We start from the raw sequence: 20,819 nt of genomic DNA, 5'->3' as shown, positions 1-20,819 counted from the left end.
CTATGGTTTGTTACTGTATTAAAGGTATGATTTTTCAATTGTGTTATCAATTATTATTCGCAATTACCTTTTGAACAAATTCCTATATTGAAATAGCCCTAGCCATAAATAACTTGTAGGCTGGTCTAAAACAATGAATTTCAGTTACTCTAGAAATTGCAATGAGTGAGCTTCAAAGTGTAACAAAATATGAGGATATGGGCAATCTAGACCTTTTGTCATCCGCCCAAACGTTTATTCACATTGAGAAAATTATATTACACTGGCCTGGGTTGAACCGGGCAATGTCCTGTCACATCATCGGGCGAAAACTGCGAGGGAGGAGCACCTTTCTCAAATCAAACAGCAATCTGCACCGCTCGGTCATGTTGTCAACAAGGCATCGTCCAAAAACATATACATCTCTTTTCCATACAATAAACATAAGATTTGTCATACTAGTTTTCATTGGGAAGGCAGATAAATCGTTTTTATCAAAAGCAATCACTTTCGCATGTAAAAATACAGGACCCTCCTCATCAATCCACGTGCTTGAAAACGTCACTTTTATATTTTCAGCCGACTTCGCCGTCTTCGGCCAGAGCGGGTTACCTGGCTCAGGCCCGGGAGGCAAGCCCGGTACCAAAACGAATGCAATCACTTTTCACCCGGTTTAAACTCCACACGCCGCGGTAACCAGGCCAGTTAAACGAATCCCCTCATTGTGCTCGCCCTGTGCGCGCTCACACACACACACACACTAACGTTATCGTAATCGCGCCCCGCCCCACCCGCCCGCGAGTAAGACTCTCCAGTCGCTAAGCCTCAAACCAACTCTCTCTACTGTATCGATGAAGTTGTTTCAAAGATGGCGGATTTCCTGCCGTCCCGGTCCGTTTTATCTGTATGTTTTCCCAACTGTATCCTCACGAGTAACGAGGCAGAACAATTAAGGAAATCTAAAGAAATAGACAAACGTATTTCGCGGGATAAACCGTACGTGAAACGGTTGGTGAAGATTCTCCTACTCGGAGCGGGTGAAAGCGGCAAGTCCACTTTCCTGAAGCAGATGCGCATCATCCACGGTCAGGACTTCGATCAAAAGGCCAAAGAAGAGTTCAAGGCCACGATTTTTAGTAATGTAATTAAAGGTAAGGTACTTTTTTTAAAGGTTGTTCGTTGTACTTTATATAACGCCACTGGTTAAGTTTTGTTTTGGTTTCCCCGAGGCCTTTGTTGACTTATTTGCTCTGTTCAAGGGTTGATGTCTGAGTGGGAAGTAGCCAGCTAGCTAGCATGCTAACAGTAGCCGTTACTTGGTATGCTAGCTAGCTATGTTGGGAGGACGGGCGCACTCACATCTGTTTTCTTCGCTAGCCTTGTTAGCTAGCTAACACACACACACACACACACACACACACACACACACACACACACACACACACACACACACACACACACACACACACACACACACACACACACACACACACACACACACACACACACACACACACACACACACAGCTAGAAGAAACGCCCATGTTTATTTGAAAGTGTTTCTGTGCAACAGTGGGATTTGAAGAGATGAAGCCACACAGACCCGGGTGGGGGGGTTTCCCCCTTTGAACATGATTCAGTTGTCTGAATATATCTCCTGATATCACGCCTATTGTTTGTCCCATGTCAGTATTATTCAGGGGTTGGAAAATAGTATGACACTTTATCAGCTGTGTTTTTTTTAAATCAGGCAATGTACCCAGCTAGCAGTAAGCTTTGGCTAACTAATGCGCTAGCTAGCTAGCTTTGTTGCTGTAGTTTAACGTATTGATAAACTTATTTGAGTGTTTTTAAAAACATGAATCTTGAACAGTCATAGGGAAATAACTTGGTAGCTAGTTTGACAATCAGAAAGCTTAAAATGGTTTTAATCACAGCGGATATAACTAGATGAAGTATATCCTAACCATCATTGCACATATTTGAGAAGAAGTCAGATGCATGACGTTTTCATGTTATGGGAACCAAGCCGTATACGAGGACTCGGATGGGCATCCTATGGGATTAAAACGTGGAGACGGATAATACACTGATAAATGTTTAGGGTGATTACTGAAGGCAAATATGTAATTAGTAACTCCTTGTTCGTTGGTGTAGAGTGTATACTGAACACAAATATAAATGCAAACAATAAAATATTTCACAGAGTTAGTTCATAGAATATCATCAGTCAATTGAAATAAATTCATTAGGCCCTAATCTATGGATTTCACGACTGGGAATACAGATTAATCTGTTGGTCACAGATGCCTTAGATAACGTGCCTCAGGAATTCATCACGGTATCTCTGTGCATTCAAATTGCCATCTGTAAAATGCAATTGTGTTCTTTGTCCGGTAGCTTATGCCTGCCCATACCATAACCCCACCACCACCATGGGCATTCTGTTCACAATGCTGACATCAGCACACTGCTCGCCCACACAACGCCATGTATGTGGTCTGCGGTTGTGAGGCAGGGTTGGACATACTGCCCCCCCCAAAAAAAAAAAAATTAAATGACAGAGGCGGCCTATGGTAGAGAAATTAACATTCAATTCTTGGAAAAGAAGACATGCTCACTAACAGGGATGTAAACAAATTTGTGCACAACATTTGAGAGAAATAAGCTTTTTGTGTGTATGGAACATTTCTGGGATCTTTTATTTCAGCTCATGAAACATGGGACCAACACTTTACATGTTGCATGTATATTTTTGTTCAGTGTATAATGTGTGAATATATGTAGCTATAGAAACCAGAGGTGGCTGGTGGGAGAAGCTATAGGAGGACCAGGCTCATTGGAATGGAACAGAGTCAAATCTGTGGTTTCCATGTGTTTGATACCGTTCCATTGATTCCATTCCAGTCATTACAATGAGCCCGTCCTCCTATAGCTCCTCCCACCAGCCTCCTCTGATGGAAATCTCGGAACCAAACGTTTCTTCACACCTGCACTATAAAGGTGTTTACACATGATCAGCACTAAACGGCAGTTGAACCGCAAGAAAATCTGTCTACCGTGTAGAGACGAGCGGCCCCGGTTGTTGTCAGCTTGAATATTGTCATTAAAATGTTGTTTTTGATTGGTTGGCAAGATGAACTCTGTGCATTGGTCGCCATGTGCTACGGCTCTGTGCATTGGTCGACCATGTGCTACGGCTCTGTGCATTGGTCGACCATGTGCTACGGCTCTGTGCATTGGTCGACCATGTGCTACGGCTCTGTGCATTGGTCGACCATGTGCTACGGCTCTGTGCATTGGTCGACCATGTGCTACGGCTCTGTGCATTGGTCAACCATGTGCTACGGCTCTGTGCATTGGTCAACCATGTGCTACGGCCGCTCAAGACTTCAGCTAATTTAATCTTCTGGTGCTGAAGCCAGCAGTGCTGCCGCTGCTCACGGGGTCGAGCACCACGAACCTTGCCACTTCCGCTTTGGCACCCTACTCTATGAGACCTTCTGCCGGTTGCCACAACCTGCCTGTAAACGTGGTAACAGCATGCAAGACACGCTTCCACGTGGCCTACCACTGTCGATCACATCATAAAGGCACCGGTTTCAGACCGTTTCCATACAGATATCCACACAGTATGCAATCAGGACCGACGGGCAAGGAACCACGGGTTATGTGGTCCTTCTGTAGCTCAGTTGGTAGAACATGGCGCTTGTAATGCCAGGGTAGTGGGTTCGATCACCGGGACCACCCATACGTAGAATGTATGCACACATGACTGTAAGTCGCTTTGGATAAAAGCGTCTGCTAAATGGCATTTATTATTATTATTATTATTATATTATTGATAAACCTTCACTAACAGGATATTCGTATTAAAATTTAAAAATAAATACTTCCTCTTAAAAATGTGGCAGTTGTTTTTTTTGGCCTCGGCATTTTAACCACCTACGTCCTTTATAGGACAACCGGAAACCATGTTGTTTTGAGGAGGCGATAAGATGTGATCGCTCGTATTCCAATTGTTTCTATTCAGCCAGACAGTCTGTCAAACTTGCTAGCTAGATGAATTGGCTACTAGATGAATTGGCTACTAGATGAATTGGCTACTAGATGAATTGGCTACTAGATGAATTGGCTACTAGATGAATTGGCTACTAGATGAATTGGCTACTAGATGAATTGGCTACTAGATGAATTGGCTACTAGATGAATTGGCTACTAGATGAATTGGCTACTAGATGAATTGGCTACTAGATCGATTGGCCACTCGATCGATTGGCCACTAGATCGATTGGCCACTTTGTTTCTTACCTAGCTAGCTATTTGTTATTTTACTGTAAATAACCTTTACTTGTCAGATCCTCCCATGAATGTTTTTAGTTGAAAGTTCAACACCGGTGGATTTCGGTCACGTTTTGGTGGACTGAGGCATTAGGCCGAGCTGTATAAAATCTGAAGAGAGAGAGAACATTAAAGGGGTCACGTTTTGGTGGACTGAGGCATTAGGCCGAGCTGTATAACATCTGAAGAGAGAGAGAACATTAAAGGGGTCACGTTTTGGTGGACTGAGGCATTAGACCGAGCTGTATAAAACCTGAAGAGAGAGAGAACATTAAAGGGGTCACGTTTTGGTGGACTGAGGCATTAGACCGAGCTGTATAAAACCTGGAGAGAGAGAGAACATTAAAGGGGTCACGTTTTGGTGGACTGAGGCATTAGACCGAGCTGTATAAAACCTGGAGAGAGAGAGAACATTAAAGGGGTCACGTTTTGGTGGACTGAGGCATTAGACCGAGCTGTATAAAACCTGAAGAGAGAGAGAACATTAAAGGGGTCACGTTTTGGTGGACTGAGGCATTAGGCCGAGCTGTATAAAACCTGGAGAGAGAGAGAACATTAAAGGGGTCACGTTTTGGTGGACTGAGGCATTAGACCGAGCTGTATAAAACCTGAAGAGATAGAGAACATTAAAGGGGTCACGTTTTGGTGGACTGAGGCATTAGGCCGAGCTGTATAAAACCTGAAGAGAGAGAGAACATGAAAGGGATGTTTCTGCCTCCAACTTGCGTGGTCATACCAGGTCAGGTCGTCGTGACAACCCAGCCCTGCACACACAAGTCAATGATATTACCAGAGATGTACAGCAATACTGCAGTCCGATAACTCCTGTTATGCAAACAAACATCTTTTATGGGGGGTGAAACCACTCTGGGTGGTTCCCCTCCCCCCCTAGTTGGCTACTTTGTTCATTACGCAGACTACTTTAGGTACACTGGTTTGTTAGTGTAGCAGTCCTGAGCAAATACATTCATTGTCAACTATACAATTATAGTCATTGTGTTGTTGTTGTTTTTTTGGTCAACTTTTCCTTTGCGAGTCGTTGATCACAATGAAGCTATTTATCGTTAGATCTGTCGTACAGAGACTCAACCCTTCCATTTAATGTCTTCTTATTTATCTTAGATCTGTCGTACAGAGACTCAACTCTTCCATTATAATGTCTTATGTATCTTAGATCTGTCGTACAGAGACTAAACTCTTCCATTTAATGTCTTATTTATCTTTAGATCTGTCGTACAAAGACTAAACTCTTCCATTATGTCTTATGTATCTTAGATCTGTCGTACAGAGACTAAACTCTTCCATTTAATGTCTTCTTATTTATCTTAGATCTGTCGTACAGAGACTCAACTCTTCCATTATAATGTCTTATGTATCTTAGATCTGTCGTACAGAGACTAAACTCTTCCATTTAATGTCTTCTTATTTATCTTTAGATCTGTCGTACAGAGACTAAACTCTTCCATTTAATGTCTTCTTATTTATCTTAGATCTGTCGTACAGAGACTAAACTCTTCCATTTAATGTCTTCTTATTTATCTTAGATCTGTCGTACAGAGACTAAACTCTTCCATTTAATGTCTTCTTATTTATCTTTAGATCTGTCCTACAGAGACTAAACTCTTCCATTTAATTTCTTCTTGACAGGTGCACACGTGTAGACACACCGTTTCTCAGAACTCCTATTAAAGAACCATGTTGAATCATTGTGTTAATTTTAGATGGGAACTTTACTGTTATTTGATCAACAGACATGGAGGATGTCCCCGGTAGCTCTGTGTGGGTGGGTGCAGGGGGTTCCCAGCCTCACACCATGATGTCATATCCTTACTGTGAAATGCATGAATAGGGGGGGGATATACACACACACACACACCTCACACACAGCCTCACACACACAGCACTACACACAGCCTCACATTCACACACAGACAGACAGACACACACACACACACACACACACACACAGAGACAGATGGATGATTGGCTGTCGGTGATTGGCTAAGCCCGGGCAGGATCCCCAATGAGGAACGCTGTGTTTTGTCTTCTATGACAGATGAATGGTGGGAGTCCTGAGGTTCGTCCCAAATGGTTCGCCCCCCTATACACTGCACTAACGTTTTGGCCTGCGCCCTATGGACCCTGGTATAAAGTAGTGCACCATTTAGGGGACGAAGCCCCCTGATGACTCTGCTCTGTTATCTTCAGCGTCCCTCAGACAGGAAATATAGATGTAGCCTATAGACCTGGTGGTGAAAGGCCTGTGTTTAGGGACCTTATCTCATCGGTCTTCTATTTGTAAACAAAGGGCCTTGGCTCATCATGTTATGATTTAAATTCTTTAATCCATCTCGAAGTCTCCCTTCTGCTAAATCTCCCTCCATTAAGTCTTCAGTTCTGACCTGATTGGGGTGGGGGGGGATTGTTTTAGCTAAATAAATGGTCTGTCCCTGTCTCCTAAATTTTGTTGTACTTATTTACATTCTAGAGGCCTGTTTATCTGGACTGTATTTTATCCCTAAGAAGTGATACGATCTACCCTCCCTTTGTCTCTCTGGAAGAACAGCCTAGTGCATGTCTGGATAGTATAGCCTAAGTCTAGATGTGGTACCTTGTTCCCTAGATAGTGCACTGCTTTTTGACCTGGGCCCATAGGGGGTCTGGTCAGAAGTAGGGCACTATATGGGGAATAGAGTGTCGTGTGAGCCAACAGGCGTTGTGTAGCATTAATGACAGTGACAGATTTCTTTTTGTCCGGCCGACTCGTGAGGAGCTATCAGGGGCCTCGGGTGTTGCACTTCCTCTTGTGATGTCATAGATGGATGGACGGGTGGTGTTGGATCTAGGCTGAACTCTCCCAGCGTGAGTCAACTCTTTCAGTTATTAAACAGAGATGTTAGAACAACTTTATTTTAAAGCCTCTGGGGTCTCAGTGCTGATCTAGGATCAGATACCCCCTCCCCTGTGTTATTCATTGATCTAATAGGCAGAACTGATCCTGCTTTGTGAGTATGTGCTATGAACACCTGTTCAGTCTAGGGCAGGGTTGCCTAACCCTCTTCCTGAGGATCTACTGTCCTGTAGGTTTTCAGTCTAACCCTAATTTAGCATATCTGATTCAGCTAGTTAAGGTATTGTTGAGCAGCTAATTAGTAGAATCAGGTGTGTTTTAAATTAGGGTTGGACTGAACCTACAGGACTGAAAACCCACAGCTCTCCAGGAAGAGGGTTGGACTGAACCTACAGGACTGAAAACCCACAGCTCTCCAGGAAGAGGGTTGGGCTGAAAACCCACAGCTCTCCAGGAAGAGGGTTGGGCTGAAAACCCACAGGACGGTAGATCTCATGGAAGAGGGTTGGACTGAAAACCCACAGGACAGTAGATCTCATGGAAGAGGGTTGGACTGAAAACCCACAGGACGGTAGATCTCCAGGAAGAGGGTTGGACTAAACCCACAGGAGGGGAAGAGGGTTGGACTGATAACCCACAGGATGGTAGATCTCCAGGAAGAGGGTTGGACTGATAACCCACAGGACGGTAGATCTCCAGGAAGAGGGTTGGACTGAAAACCCACAGGCCGGTATGGAAGAGAGTCTGAAAATCCAGGAGATCTAATGGAAGAGAGTTGGACTGAAAACCCACAGATCTCCAGAAAAAGGGTTGGACTGAAAACCCACAGATCTCCAGAAAAGGGTTGGACTGAAAACCCACAGATCTCCAGGAAAAGGGTTGGGGACTGAAAACTGACAGGACGGTAGATCTCCAGGAAGAGGGTTGGACTGATAACCCACAGGACGGTAGATCTCCAGGAAGAGGGTTGGACTGAGAAACCACAGGACTCCAGGAAGAGGGTTGGGCTGAGAACCCACAGGCCGGTAGATCTCCAGGAAGAGGGTTGGGCTGAGAACCCACAGGCCGGTAGAAAAAAACCCACAGGCCGGTAGATCTCATGGAAGATTGGACTGAAAACTCCAGAAAAGGGTTGGACTGAAAACCCACAGATCTCCAGAAAAAGGGTTGGACTGAAAACCCACAGATCTCCAGAAAAAGGGTTGGACTGAAAACCCACAGATCTCCAGGAAGGAACAGATCTCCAGGAAGAGGGTTGGACTGAAAACCCACAGATCTCCAGGAAGAGGGTTGGACTGAAAACCCACAGATCTCCAGGAAGAGGTTGGACTGAAAACCCACAGGATGGTCTCTCATGGAAGAGAGTTGGGCAACCCTGGTCTATGGTCTTTGGGTTTGATAGAACAGGTTGGTTTCCAGGAGTCAATCTATTTAGTCCTTTCTGACTAACTGGCTGATGCCTCTGTGTCCCCAATGCCACCCTATTCCTTGCATTGTGCACTATGTTTGAGCAGAGCCCTGTGTGCCAAAGTCTAAGACTTGATGGTTAGTTGTCTAATTGAATTCAATGTCGCAGTTTAGGGCCCAAGGAAAGAGAAGGGTAGGGAATCGGGTTCCATTTGAGACAGTGCTCTGAGCCACAGGGTCTGCTGCCTTGTCTCAGCCCTCTGCTCTGAGCCACAGAGTCTGCTGCTTTGTCTCAGCCCTCTGCTCTGAGCCACAGAGTCTGCTGCCTTGTCTCAGCCCTCTGCTCTGAGCCGCAGAGTCTGCTGCCTTGTCTCAGCTCTCTGCTCTGAGCCGCAGAGTCTGCTGCCTTGTCTCAGCCCTCTGCTCTGAGCCGCAGAGTCTGCTGCCTTGTCTCAGCCCTCTGCTCTGAGCCGCAGTCTGCTGCCTTGTCTCAGCCCTCTGCTCTGAGCCGCAGAGTCTGCTGCCTTGTCTCAGCCCTCTGCTCTGAGCCGCAGAGTCTGCTGCCTTGTCTCAGCCCTCTGCTCTGAGCCGCAGAGTCTGCTGCCTTGTCTCAGCCCTCTGCTCTGAGCCGCAGAGTCTGCTGCCTTGTCTCAGCCCTCTGCTGCCTTGAGCCCTCTGCAGAGTCTGCTGCCTTGTCTCAGCCCTCTGCTCTGAGCCGCAGAGTCTGCTGCCTTGTCTCAGCCCTCTGCTCTGAGCCGCAGAGTCTGTCTGCTGCCTTGTCTCAGCCCTCTGCTCTGAGCCGCAGAGTCTGCTGCCTTGTCTCAGCCCTCTGCTCCGATCCACAGAGTCTGCTGCCTTGTCTCAGCCCTCTGCTCTGAGCCGCAGAGTCTGCTGCCTTGTCTCAGCCCTCTGCTCTGAGCCACAGAGTCTGCTGCCTTGTCTCAGCCCTCTGCTCTGAGCCGCAGAGTCTGCTGCCTTGTCTCAGCATGTTGTTTGTATCCTCTTTACCAGCCTCTTAATGACCTGCAGAGTCTGCTGCCTTGTCTCAGCCCTCTGCTCTGAGCCGCAAGTCTGCTTCCTTGCCTTGGAACATCTGGGATTGTTTCTTCACTGCAAACTGAGCCGCTGTGTCTGCTGCCTTGTGTCAGCCCATCTGCTCTGAGCCGCAGAGTCTGTGTGCCCTGCAGAGCTCTGCTCCTTTGTCACTGCTCCTCTGCAGCCACAGAGTCTGCTGGGTCAGGGCTTGTCTGAGCCGCCCTCTGCTGGTGAGCAGCCTGAGGCAGGCTGCTGCTGAGCCTTGGTCTTTGTTAGCCCTCTGCTCTTTAGCCACAGTCTGCTGCCTTGTCTGCAGCCCGGAAATCTCCGAATTCCACTGATGTGAAACAGTACAACACACCTCCTGCCTTGTGTCAGCCCTCTGCTCAGGTGATCACTTCCTGTGTGCCCTGTGTGGTATATTTGTGTGTGTGTAACATAGTCTGTGTGTATAATATCTTACTCTGCTCTGAAACCACAGCCCCTGCTCTGACATAAGTCTGCTGCCTTTCAGTGTTTTCAGCCCTCTGCTGGCTGTTTCAGCCCTCTAGCAGAATCTGGGGAGAAGCAGAGTCTGCTGCCTTGTCTCAGCATGTTGTTTGTATCCTTTATTATTTTTGAGCCTCTTATATGACTTCAAATGCTGTTAGTTGCTAGACTGTATGTGTGTGACGCTGTGCCTGTTCTCCTCTAAGGGACTCCAGAAAGGAAGTGTGATTCCAGACTCTTATGGAACATTGGGATTGTTTCTTCACAGCAAACTGGTACGTCGTTCTGTGTCGTGTAGAGAGAGAACAATGTCGGTTGGCATTCTACACAACATTGAATAACTGCTGTGTGCCAGCCAGGAGAAACCCTCTGTGTACCCTGCAGAGCCACTGCTCCTTTACTTCCTCTGCAGCCAAGTGTTCCTGCTGGGTCAGGGCTTGTTCTGGTATGAATGGTGATGGTGGTGGTGACGAAACAGCCGAGGCAGGCGGCGACGATAGAGCCTCGGTGGTGTTTGTTAGCGGCTATCTTTAGAGGTCAAAGGTCATTTGAAAACAATGACTGGAGATTGCATCAACGGAAATACTCAGAATTCCACTGATGTGAAACAGTACAACACACCTCCTGCCCTTAGTGTCAACCGCTCAGGTGATCACTTCCTGTGTGTGTGTGTGGTATATTTTGTGTGTGTGTAACATAGTTTGTGTGTATAATATCATTACTTCAATGATTAGGAAACAGTCTACCAAGAAACCTCAGCCCCTAAACATAAGTAGTGCCTGCCTATTCAGTGTTTTCATGTTGTCAGCTGGCTGTTTCAGGTACCCCGTCTAGCAGAATCTGGGGAGAACACGGTCTGACTTCCAGGGATGGGACTAGAATAGATACATTAGAGTATCCAATTTATTATTTTTGAAGATATTATATATCGGTTCAAATGCTGTTAGTTGCTAGGGAGCGTTTGTCTTCGGTCTTCATTCTCCTCCTATAGCTTGGCCTCCATCTTCTGTTTTTAAATAGAGATCCAATGTTTTTCCAGCACTTTTATTTCCATTACTGATCAGCCTCGTTTTTATTATGTCTCTCATGGTGAGTCCCTCTGCAGCAGACATTTAGTGAGCAGTATGTTCGGATCATCGATAACCTCAATAAAACCGCAGTATAGAATGGCAATTGTATCATGGTGAGTCGTGATGCATATCATGGTGAGTCGTGCATATCGTATCATGGTGAGTCGTGATGCATATAGAATCACGATGCATATCGAGTCGTGAGTCATGATGCATATAGAATCGATGTATCGTATCATGGTGAGTCGTGATGCATATAGAATCGCGATACATATCGCATCATGGTGAGTCGTGATGCATATAGAATCGATGCATATAGAATCATGGTGAGTCCATGCATATAGAATCGCGATACATATCGTGGTGAGTCGTGATGCATATAGAATCGCGATACATATCGTATCATGGTTAGTCGTGATGCATATAGAATCGCGATACATATCGCATCATGGTGAGTCGTGATGCATATAGAATCGCGATGCATATCGTATCATGGTGAGTCGTGATGCATATAGAATCGCGATACATATCGTATCATGGTGAGTCGTGATGCATATAGAATCGCGATACATATCGTATCATGGTGAGTCGTGATGCATATAGAATCGTGATGCATATCGGTGAGTCGTGCATATAGAATCACGTATATGGTGATATCGTGGTGAGTCGCATATTGTATCATGGTGAGTCGATGCATATTGTATCGTGGTGAGTCGTATGCATATTGTATCATGGTGAGTCGTGATGCATATAGAATCACGATACATATCGTATCATGGTGAGTCCTGATGCATATAGAATCGCCATACTATGGTGCCGATACAATATGTATCTTGGTAATATTATATCCAGTCCCCAGCCTGTCCGGCTTTCCCATCAACAACAACACAAGCCTTTTGAATAGGTTGATGTTTGACCTCGTCTGAAAGACCTGCTCGTCTTTTACCTATTGGAAGTCTCTTCAGACCCTCATTTGACTGATTGATCCCCAGAGAGCTATTTGATTGGTGCATTTATAATCCCCCTTTTAATAATTAGTCATCAATCAATGAACTTGAATGTCCCCGTCATTCTGTCTCTGTAGCTCCTTCTGTCTTTTATGTCTCTCTCTGTGTGTGTGTGTGTGTGTGTGTGTGTGTGTGTGTGTGTGTGTGTGTGTGTGTGTGTGTGTGTGTGTGTGTGTGTGTGTGGTGTGCGCTCTCAAAGAAATGACAGTTGAATCTCTGCAGAGAAAGGAACTAAACAGTGATAAGACTGTGGAAGGAGGAAGCTATTATTACCCACAAGCCCCGTGTTCTTCCTCCCAGAGAGGCTTTCTTTTCTGGCCTCCGAAACCCTTAGCTGAGTTTTTATGCATTAATGTTTGATGGCTCATTAGCATCGTGGCTAATCTGTTTCTATGGACGTAGGCTATTGATCGTTAGCATCGGGGCCTAATGCGTGCGATGGATGTTTTGCCATTGATCTATTGATCCTATCCTTCATTATTACATCAACGGCCCAGGCCGTGTGTGAGAGAGAGAGCCCCTGGAAAACAGCCCTGTTTAGAGAGGCTGAGTGAGTTTTATGCATTAATGAGAGAGCAGCACCTGGAAAACAGCCCTGTTTAGTGAGAGAGAGAGAGCACCTGGAAAACAGCCCTGTTTAGTGAGAGAGAGAGAGCCCCTGGAAAACAGCCCTGTTTAGTGAGAGAGAGAGAGCCCCTGGAAAACAGCCCTGTTTAGTGAGAGAGAGAGCCCCTGGAAAACAGCCCTGTTTAGTGAGAGAGAGAGCCCCTGGAAAACAGCCCTGTTTAGTGAGAGAGAGAGCCCCTGGAAAACAGCCCTGTTTAGTGAGAGAGAGAGCCCCTGGAAAACAGCCCTGTTTAGTGAGAGAGAGAGAGAGCCCCTGGAAAACAGCCCTGTTTAGTGAGAGAGAGAGCCCCTGGAAAACAGCCCTGTTTAGTGAGAGAGAGAGCACCTGGAAAACAGCCCTGTTTAGTGAGAGAGAGAGCACCTGGAAAACAGCCCTGTTTAGTGAGAGCGAGAGAGCCCCTGGAAAACAGCCCTGTTTAGTGAGTGAGAGAGCCCCTGGAAAACAGCCCTGTTTAGTGAGAGAGAGAGAGCCCCTGGAAAACAGCCCTGTTTAGTGAGAGAGAGAGAGCCCCTGGAAAACAGCCCTGTTTAGTGAGAGCGAGAGAGCCCCTGGAAAACAGCCCTGTTTAGTGAGAGAGAGAGCCCCTGGAAAACAGCCCTGTTTAGTGAGAGCGAGAGAGCCCCTGGAAAACAGCCCTGTTTAGTGAGAGAGAGAGAGCCCCTGGAAAACAGCCCTGTTTAGTGAGAGAGAGAGAGAGCCCCTGGAAAACAGCCCTGTTTAGTGAGAGAGAGAGCCCTGGAAAACAGCCCTGTTTAGTGAGAGAGAGAGCCCCTGGAAAACAGCCCTGTTTAGTGAGAGAGAGAGAGCCCCTGGAAAACAGCCCTGTTTAGTGAGAGAGAGAGCAGAGAGAGAGAGCTGGAAAACAGCCCTGTTTAGTGAGAGAGAGCACCTGGAAAACAGCCCTGTTTAGTGAGAGAGAGAGAGAGTGAGAGAGAGAGAGAGCCCCTGGAAAACAGCCCTGTTTAGTGAGAGAGAGAGCCCCTGGAAAACAGCCCTGTTTAGTGAGAGAGAGAGCCCCTGGAAAACAGCCCTGTTTAGTGAGAGAGAGAGCCCCTGGAAAACAGCCCTGTTTAGTGAGAGAGAGAGCCCCTGGAAAACAGCCCTGTTTAGTGAGAGAGAGAGCCCCTGGAAAACAGCCCTGTTTAGTGAGAGAGAGAGCCCCTGGAAAACAGCCCTGTTTAGTGAGCGAGAGCACCTGGAAAACAGCCCTGTTTAGTGAGAGAGAGAGCCCCTGGAAAACAGCCATGTTTAGTGAGCGAGAGCACCTGGCAAACAGCCCTGTTTAGTGAGTGAGGAGAGGTATAGAGTGAGTCTAAATCTCCATAGTGTCCACATGCAGTACTATACATTCTACCTGGTAGTCAATATCTGGGGGGCTTTATTAGGTTGTGTCAAAATCATAATAGTTTTATTTATTTTTAAACAACATGTTTAAACTTTTTATTTAACTAGGCAAGTCAGTTCAGAACAAATTCTTAGTTACAATGACGGCCAAACACGGACGACACTGGGCCTCCATATGGGACTCCCATTCACAGCCGGTTGTGATACAGCCTGGAATCAAACCAGGGTGTCTGTAGTTACGCCTCAAGCACAGAGATGCAGTGCCTTAGAGCGCTGCGCCACTCAGGAGAAAAAACAGATTACCGCTGTGTGTTCAGTGGTGATATTCATAACAACACACTCTTTCTTTATGAGTGGGGTTTAACAGCCAACAACCATGTCACCTTTATTTAACCAGGCAAGTCAGTTAAGAACAAATTCTTATTTACAATGACGGGCTTCCCGGGGAACAGTGGGTTAACTGCCTCGTTCAGGGGCAGAACGACAGATTTTTACCTTGTCAGCTTGGGGATTCGACCCAGCAACCCTCTTGGTTACTGGTAGAACACTCTAACCACTAGGCTACCTGCCGCCCCATCCTCAAATGAATGAGCCAGCCCAAAAGCATTTCCTCCTGCAAATATGCTGCTTATAACTATTTGTTGGTCTGTTATGTCATGGAAATACTGGTCTGTAGCTGGCACCCTAATAATACTACTCCTTATCAGTGGTCTGTAGCTGGCACCCTAATAATACTACTCCTTATCAGTGGTCTGTAGCTGGCACCCTAATAATACTACTCCTTATCAGTGGTCTGCAGCTGGCACCATCAGTGGTCTAATATACTACTCCTTATCAGTGGTCTGTAGCTGGCACCCTAATAATACTACTCCTTATCAGTGGTCTGTAGCTGGCACCCTAATAATACTACTCCTTATCAGTGGTCTGTAGCTGGCACCAGTAATAATACTACTCCTTATTAGTGGTCTGTAGCTGGCACCCGAATAATACTACTCCTTATCAGTGGTCTGCAGCTGCAGCTGGCAGCCAGTCTAATTATACTATTAGTGGTCTCACCCCAATATTAGTGGTCTGTAGCTGGCACCCCAATAATACTACTCCTTATCAGTGGTCTGTAGCTGGCAGCCAGTCTAATTATACTACTCCTTATCAGTGGTCTGTAGCTGGCAGCCTAATAATCTATAAGTGGTATGTAGCTGGCATTACTACTACTGGCACCAGTCTTATTAGTGGTCTGTGGTCTGTAGCTGGCACCCTAATAATACTACTCCTTATCAGTGGTATGTAGCTGGCAGCCAAATTATACTACTCCTTATCAGTGGTCTGTAGCTGGCAGCCAGTCCAGTCTAATTATACTACTCCTTATTAGTGGTCTGTAGTTGCCAGCCAGACTAATTATACAACTCCTTATTAGTGGTCTGTAGCTGGCAGCCAGTCTAATTATACAACTCCTTTTCAGTGGTCTGTAGCTGGCACCCAGTCTAATAATACAACTCCTTATCAGTGGTCTGTAGCTGGCACCCTAATAATACTACTCCTTATTAGTGGTCTGTAGCTGGCACCCTAATATACTACTCCTTATCAGTGGTCTGTAGCTGGCAGCCAGTCTAATTATACTACTCCTTCATTAGTGGTCTGGTCTGTAGCTGCCAGCCAGTCTAATTATACTACTCCTTATCAGTGGTCTGTAGCTGGCAGCCAGTCTAATTATACAACTCCTTTTCAGTGGTCTGTAGCTGGCAGCCAGTCTAATTATACTACTTATCAGTGCCTTTAGTCCTTCTCTGTTTATCACAGTGTTAAAACCTCTATGGCTGTAGTAGTAGTCCCTGTACTGTGCTTGTTGTTCATCCAAAATTACACCCTATTCTCTTTATAGTGCACTACGTTAGACCATATATATATATATATATATATATGACTCCTTACTGTAGAGTGGTATAACCAGAGAGAGGCTCTGCTCTCTCTCTCTCTGTACTTGGCATTTGGAGACGTTACAGAGCCCCATCCTGGTTGGCACCAAACGTTCCATGAAGACAATAACATTCTGTCATAGAACCTTTGGCAACATGGTGGCCGTTTTTGAAATTCTAAACCTCAAACCAAGTTTATCAAACTCCATAGAAATAAACTTCAAACTCGATACGGTATCTATGGGCCTCCTCCCGTAGACCTGCCTTGACTCAGTTTGTCAGGTCTGGGTGACTCGGCTATCCCTTTCAGCCCTGTCTTCACTTTTGACTTCAACAACACTGACTTTGATTGACTCTTAGTCTCAGCAGGACATGAACTGGTCTGTCTGGTTCCTAGTATCTCCCCAGAGAGAGAGAGAGGTCAAGGCCAGGTCAAGGAGGGTAGTCGACCCAGGTTAGACTGTCAGAGCTGTCTGTCTCAGGATGTGTGTGTGTGTGTGTTTGACAGAGAGGAGAAAGGAAGGGGAGGAGGGCCCCACCTCTCACCACAGGAACCACACACCACCTCCATCACCACCAATTGGTGTCACGCACACATTCTGGTCACCACACCACCTCCATCACCACCAGTTGGTGTCACCACACACTCTGGTCACCACACCCTCTGGTCACCACACCACCAGGCAGTGACACTGACACATCCCTGCAGACTTCACGTGGACCAACCCATGTCAACAGAAGCTGGTTTTAAATGTACATGTCTTTAAATGTAACCTTTATTTAACTAGGCAAGTTAAGAACAATTTCTTATTTGCATTGACGGCCTGCCTTGTTCCGGGGCAGAACGACAGATTTTTACCTTGTCAGCTCTGGGATTTGATCCATCAACCTTTTGGTATCTGGCCCAACGCTCGGCTGCCTGCCGCCCCTCTAACCACTAGGCTGCCTGCCGCCCCTCTAACCACTAGGCTACCTGCCGCCCCTCTAACCACTAGGCTACCTGCCGCCCCTCTAACCACTAGGCTACCTGCCGCCCCTCTAACCACTAGGCTACCTGCCGCCCCTCTAACCACTAGGCTACCTGCCTAACCACTAGCCCCTCTAACCACCACTAGGCTACCTGCCGCCCCTCTAACCACTAGGCTACCTGCCGCCCCTCTAACCACTAGGCTACCTGCCTAACCACTAGGCTCTAACCACTAGGCTACCTGCTCTAACCACTAGGCTACCTGCTCTAACCACTAGGCTACCTGCTGCTCTAACCACTAGGCTACCTGCTCTAACCACTAGGCTACCTGCTCTAACCACTAGGCTACCTGCTCTAACCACTAGGCTACCTGCTCTAACCACTAACCACTAGGCTACCTGCTCTAACCACTAGGCTACCTGGCTCTAACCACTAGGCTACCTGCTCTAACCACTAGGCTACCTGCTCTAACCACTAGGCTACCTGCTCTAACCACTAGGCTACCTAGGCTACCTGCTCTAACCACTAGGCTACCTGCTCTAACCACTAGGCTACCTGCTCTAACCACTAGGCTACCTGCTCTAACCACTAGGCTACCTGCTCTAACCACTAGGCTACCTGCTCTAACCACTAGGCTACCTGCTCTGACCTACTAACCACTAGGCTACCTGCTCTAACCTCTAGGCTACCTGCCGCCCCACTCTAACCACTAGGCTACCTGCCTAACCCCTCTAACCACTAGGCTACCTGCTCTAACCACTAGGCTACCTGCTCTAACCACTAGGCTACCTGCTCTGACCACTAGGCTACCTGCTCTGACCACTAGGCTACCTGCTCTGACCACTAGGCTACCTGCTCTGACCACTAGGCTACCTGCTCTGACCACTAGGCTACCTGCTCTAACCACTAGGCTACCTGCCGCCAGAACAGTCTGGAGCAGGAGCATGGCCAACTAGGCTAGGCTACCTGCCACTAGGCTACCTGCTCCCCTCTAACCACTAGGCTACCTGCTCTAACCACTAGGCTACCTGCTGCCCCTCTAACCACTAGGCTACCTGCTCTAACCACTAGGCTACCTGCTCTAACCACTAGGCTACCTGCTACCTGCGCCCCTCTAACCACTAGGCTACCTGCTGCTCTCTAACCACTAGGCTACCTGCTCTAACCACTAGGCTACCTGCTCTAACCACTAGGCTACCTGCTCTAACCACTAGGCTACCTGCTCGCCCTGCTCTAACCACTAGGCTACCTGCCGCCCACTAGGCTACCCTCTAACCACTAGGCTACCTGCTCTAACCACTAGGCTACCTGCCGCCCCTCTAACCACTAGATAAGCCATAACGTCACCAGTGTAGGGATGAGCTGGCTGTGTGTTTCGGGAGGACCAACAGCCCTGTTTTATATACCAGAGAAACAGTGGAACCCAGGCTACCTGCTCTACACCCCTAAAGTCACTCCCAAATGGCACCCTATTCACTAGTGGTTAGAGCGTTGGACTACTAGCCGGAAGGTTGCAAGTTCAAACCCCCGAGCTGACAAGGTACAAATCTGTCGTTCTGCCCCTGAACAGGCAGTTAACCCCACTGTTCCCAGGCCGTCATTGAAAATAAGAATTTGTTCTTAACTGACTTGCCTAGTTTAATAAATGTCAAATAAAAAATACAAATTAAGTGAAGTACCATCGGTCTCTGGTCAAAAGTAGTGCTGTATATAGGGAATAGGGCGCTTGTTTGGGACACGTCTTAGCTCTGTCTGGAGGACTACTGTGGTGTGTTTGGGACACGTCTTAGCTCTGTCTGAAGGACTACTGTGGTGTGTTTGGGACACGTCTTAGCTCTGTCTGAAGGACTACTGTGGTGTGTTTGGGACACGTCTTAGCTCTGTCTGCTCTGAGGACTACTGTGGTGCGTTTGGGACACGTCTTAGCTCTGTCTGAAGGACTACTGTGGTGTGTTTGGGACACGTCTTAGCTCTGTCTGAAGGACTACTGTGGTGTGTTTGGGACATGTCTTAGCTCTGTCTGGAGGACTACTGTGGTGTGTTTGGGACACGTCTTAGCTCTGTCTGAAGGACTACTGTGGTGTGTTTGGGACACGTCTTAGCTCTGTCTAGAGGACTACTGTGGTGTGTTTGTATTACTGTCCTTAGCTCTGTCTGGAGGACTACTGTGGTGTGTTTGGGACACGTCTTAGCTCTGTCTGAAGGACTACTGTGGTGTGTTTGGGACACGTCTTAGCTCTGTCTGGAGGACTACTGTGGTGTGTTTGTATTACTGTCCTTAGCTCTGTCTGGAGGACTACTGTGGTGTGTTTGGGACACGTCTTAGCTCTGTCTGAAGGACTACTGTGGTGCATTTGGGACACATCTTAGCTCTGTCTGAAGGACTACTGTGGTGCGTTTGGGACACGTCTTAGCTCTGTCTGAAGGACTACTGTGGTGTGTTTGGGACACGTCTTAGCTCTGTCTGAAGGACTACTGTGGTGTGTTTGGGACACGTCTTAGCTCTGTCTGAAGGACTACTGTGGTGTGTTTGGGACACGTCTTAGCTCTGTCTGGAGGACTACTGTGGTGTGTTTGGGACACGTCTTAGCTCTGTCTGAAGGACTACTGTGGTGTGTTTGGGACTAGCTCTGTGAGGACTACTGTGTTTTTGTATTACTGTCCTTAGCTCTGTCTGGAGGACTACTGTGGTGTGTTTGGGACACGTCTTAGCTCTGTCTGGAGGACTACTGTGGTGTGTTTGGGACACGTCTTAGCTCTGTCTGGAGGACTACTGTGGTGTGTTTGGGACACGTCTTAGCTCTGTCTGGAGGACTACTGTGGTGTGTTTGGGACACGTCTTAGCTCTGTCTGGAGGACTACTGTGGTGTGTTTGGGACACGTCTTAGCTCTGTCTGGAGGACTACTGTGGTGTGTTTGGGACACGTCTTAGCTCTGTCTGGAGGACTACTGTGGTGTGTTTGGGACACGTCTTAGCTCTGTCTGGAGGACTACTGTGGTGTGTTTGCTCTGTCTGGAGGACTACTGTCTTCCAGCTCTGTCTGGAGGACTACTGTGGTGTGTTTGGGACACGTCTTAGCTCTGTCTGGAGGACTACTGTGGTGTGTTTGCTCTGTCTGAAGGACTACTGTCTTAGCTCTGTCTGGAGGACTACTGTGGTGTGTTTGGGACACGTCTTAGCTCTGTCTGGAGGACTACTGTGGTGTGTTTGGGACACGTCTTAGCTCTGTCTGGAGGACTACTGTGGTGTGTTTGGGACACGTCTTAGCTCTGTCTGGAGGACTACTGTGGTGTGTTTGTATTACTGTCGTCGTGGATACCGGAATTCCACTGAAGTCCCCACAAGGATAGTAAAACAAGGAAGTGTCGCTCTCTCGGGGACATATATATTTCCCAGGTCCCCACAAGGGTAAAGGCCATGTTAGGGTTAGGAGTTGGAATGGGAATGGGAAAGACTGTTGTGTCCCCACAAGGATAAAGGCCATGTTAGGGTTAGGAGTTGGAATAGGAATGACTGTTGTCCCCACAAGGATAAAGGCCATGTTAGGGTTAGGAATTGGAATAGGAAAGACTGTTGTCCCCACAAGGATAAAGGCCATGTTAGGGTTAGGAGTTGGAATGGGAAAGACTGTTGTCCCCACAAGGATAGTACAACATGTGCTGTGAGTGCTTGTGCCTAAAACTATTTGAGTGTGTTCTTGCCCTACAGAAGAAACGGGTGTGTTTGTGCGACCGTAAACCTCGCTCCCGCCGTCTCTCCCTCCCAGGGATGCGTGTTGGAAGCATGA

At 47.1% G+C, this 20,819-nt stretch overlaps 1 protein-coding gene across 1 annotated transcript in view; it reads left to right on the top strand.

The window, feature by feature from the left end:
• Window positions 1-774: 774 nt before the first annotated feature.
• The window catches only part of LOC124020574 (guanine nucleotide-binding protein subunit alpha-13), a 45,290-nt gene continuing 25,245 nt past the window's right edge, over window positions 775-20,819 (top strand). The window contains exon 1 of the mRNA XM_046335813.1: window positions 775-1,130. Coding sequence (XP_046191769.1) covers window positions 848-1,130 — 283 coding nt within the window. The 5' untranslated portion in view covers window positions 775-847. The remainder of the gene's footprint in view (window positions 1,131-20,819) is intronic.

This window comes from Oncorhynchus gorbuscha, unplaced genomic scaffold (assembly GCF_021184085.1).
Source record: "Oncorhynchus gorbuscha isolate QuinsamMale2020 ecotype Even-year unplaced genomic scaffold, OgorEven_v1.0 Un_scaffold_859, whole genome shotgun sequence".
Classification (NCBI taxonomy): Eukaryota; Metazoa; Chordata; class Actinopteri; order Salmoniformes; family Salmonidae; genus Oncorhynchus; species Oncorhynchus gorbuscha.
Note: the sequence above shows the minus strand (reverse complement) of the source record. Positions and strands in the feature narration are given on the sequence as shown.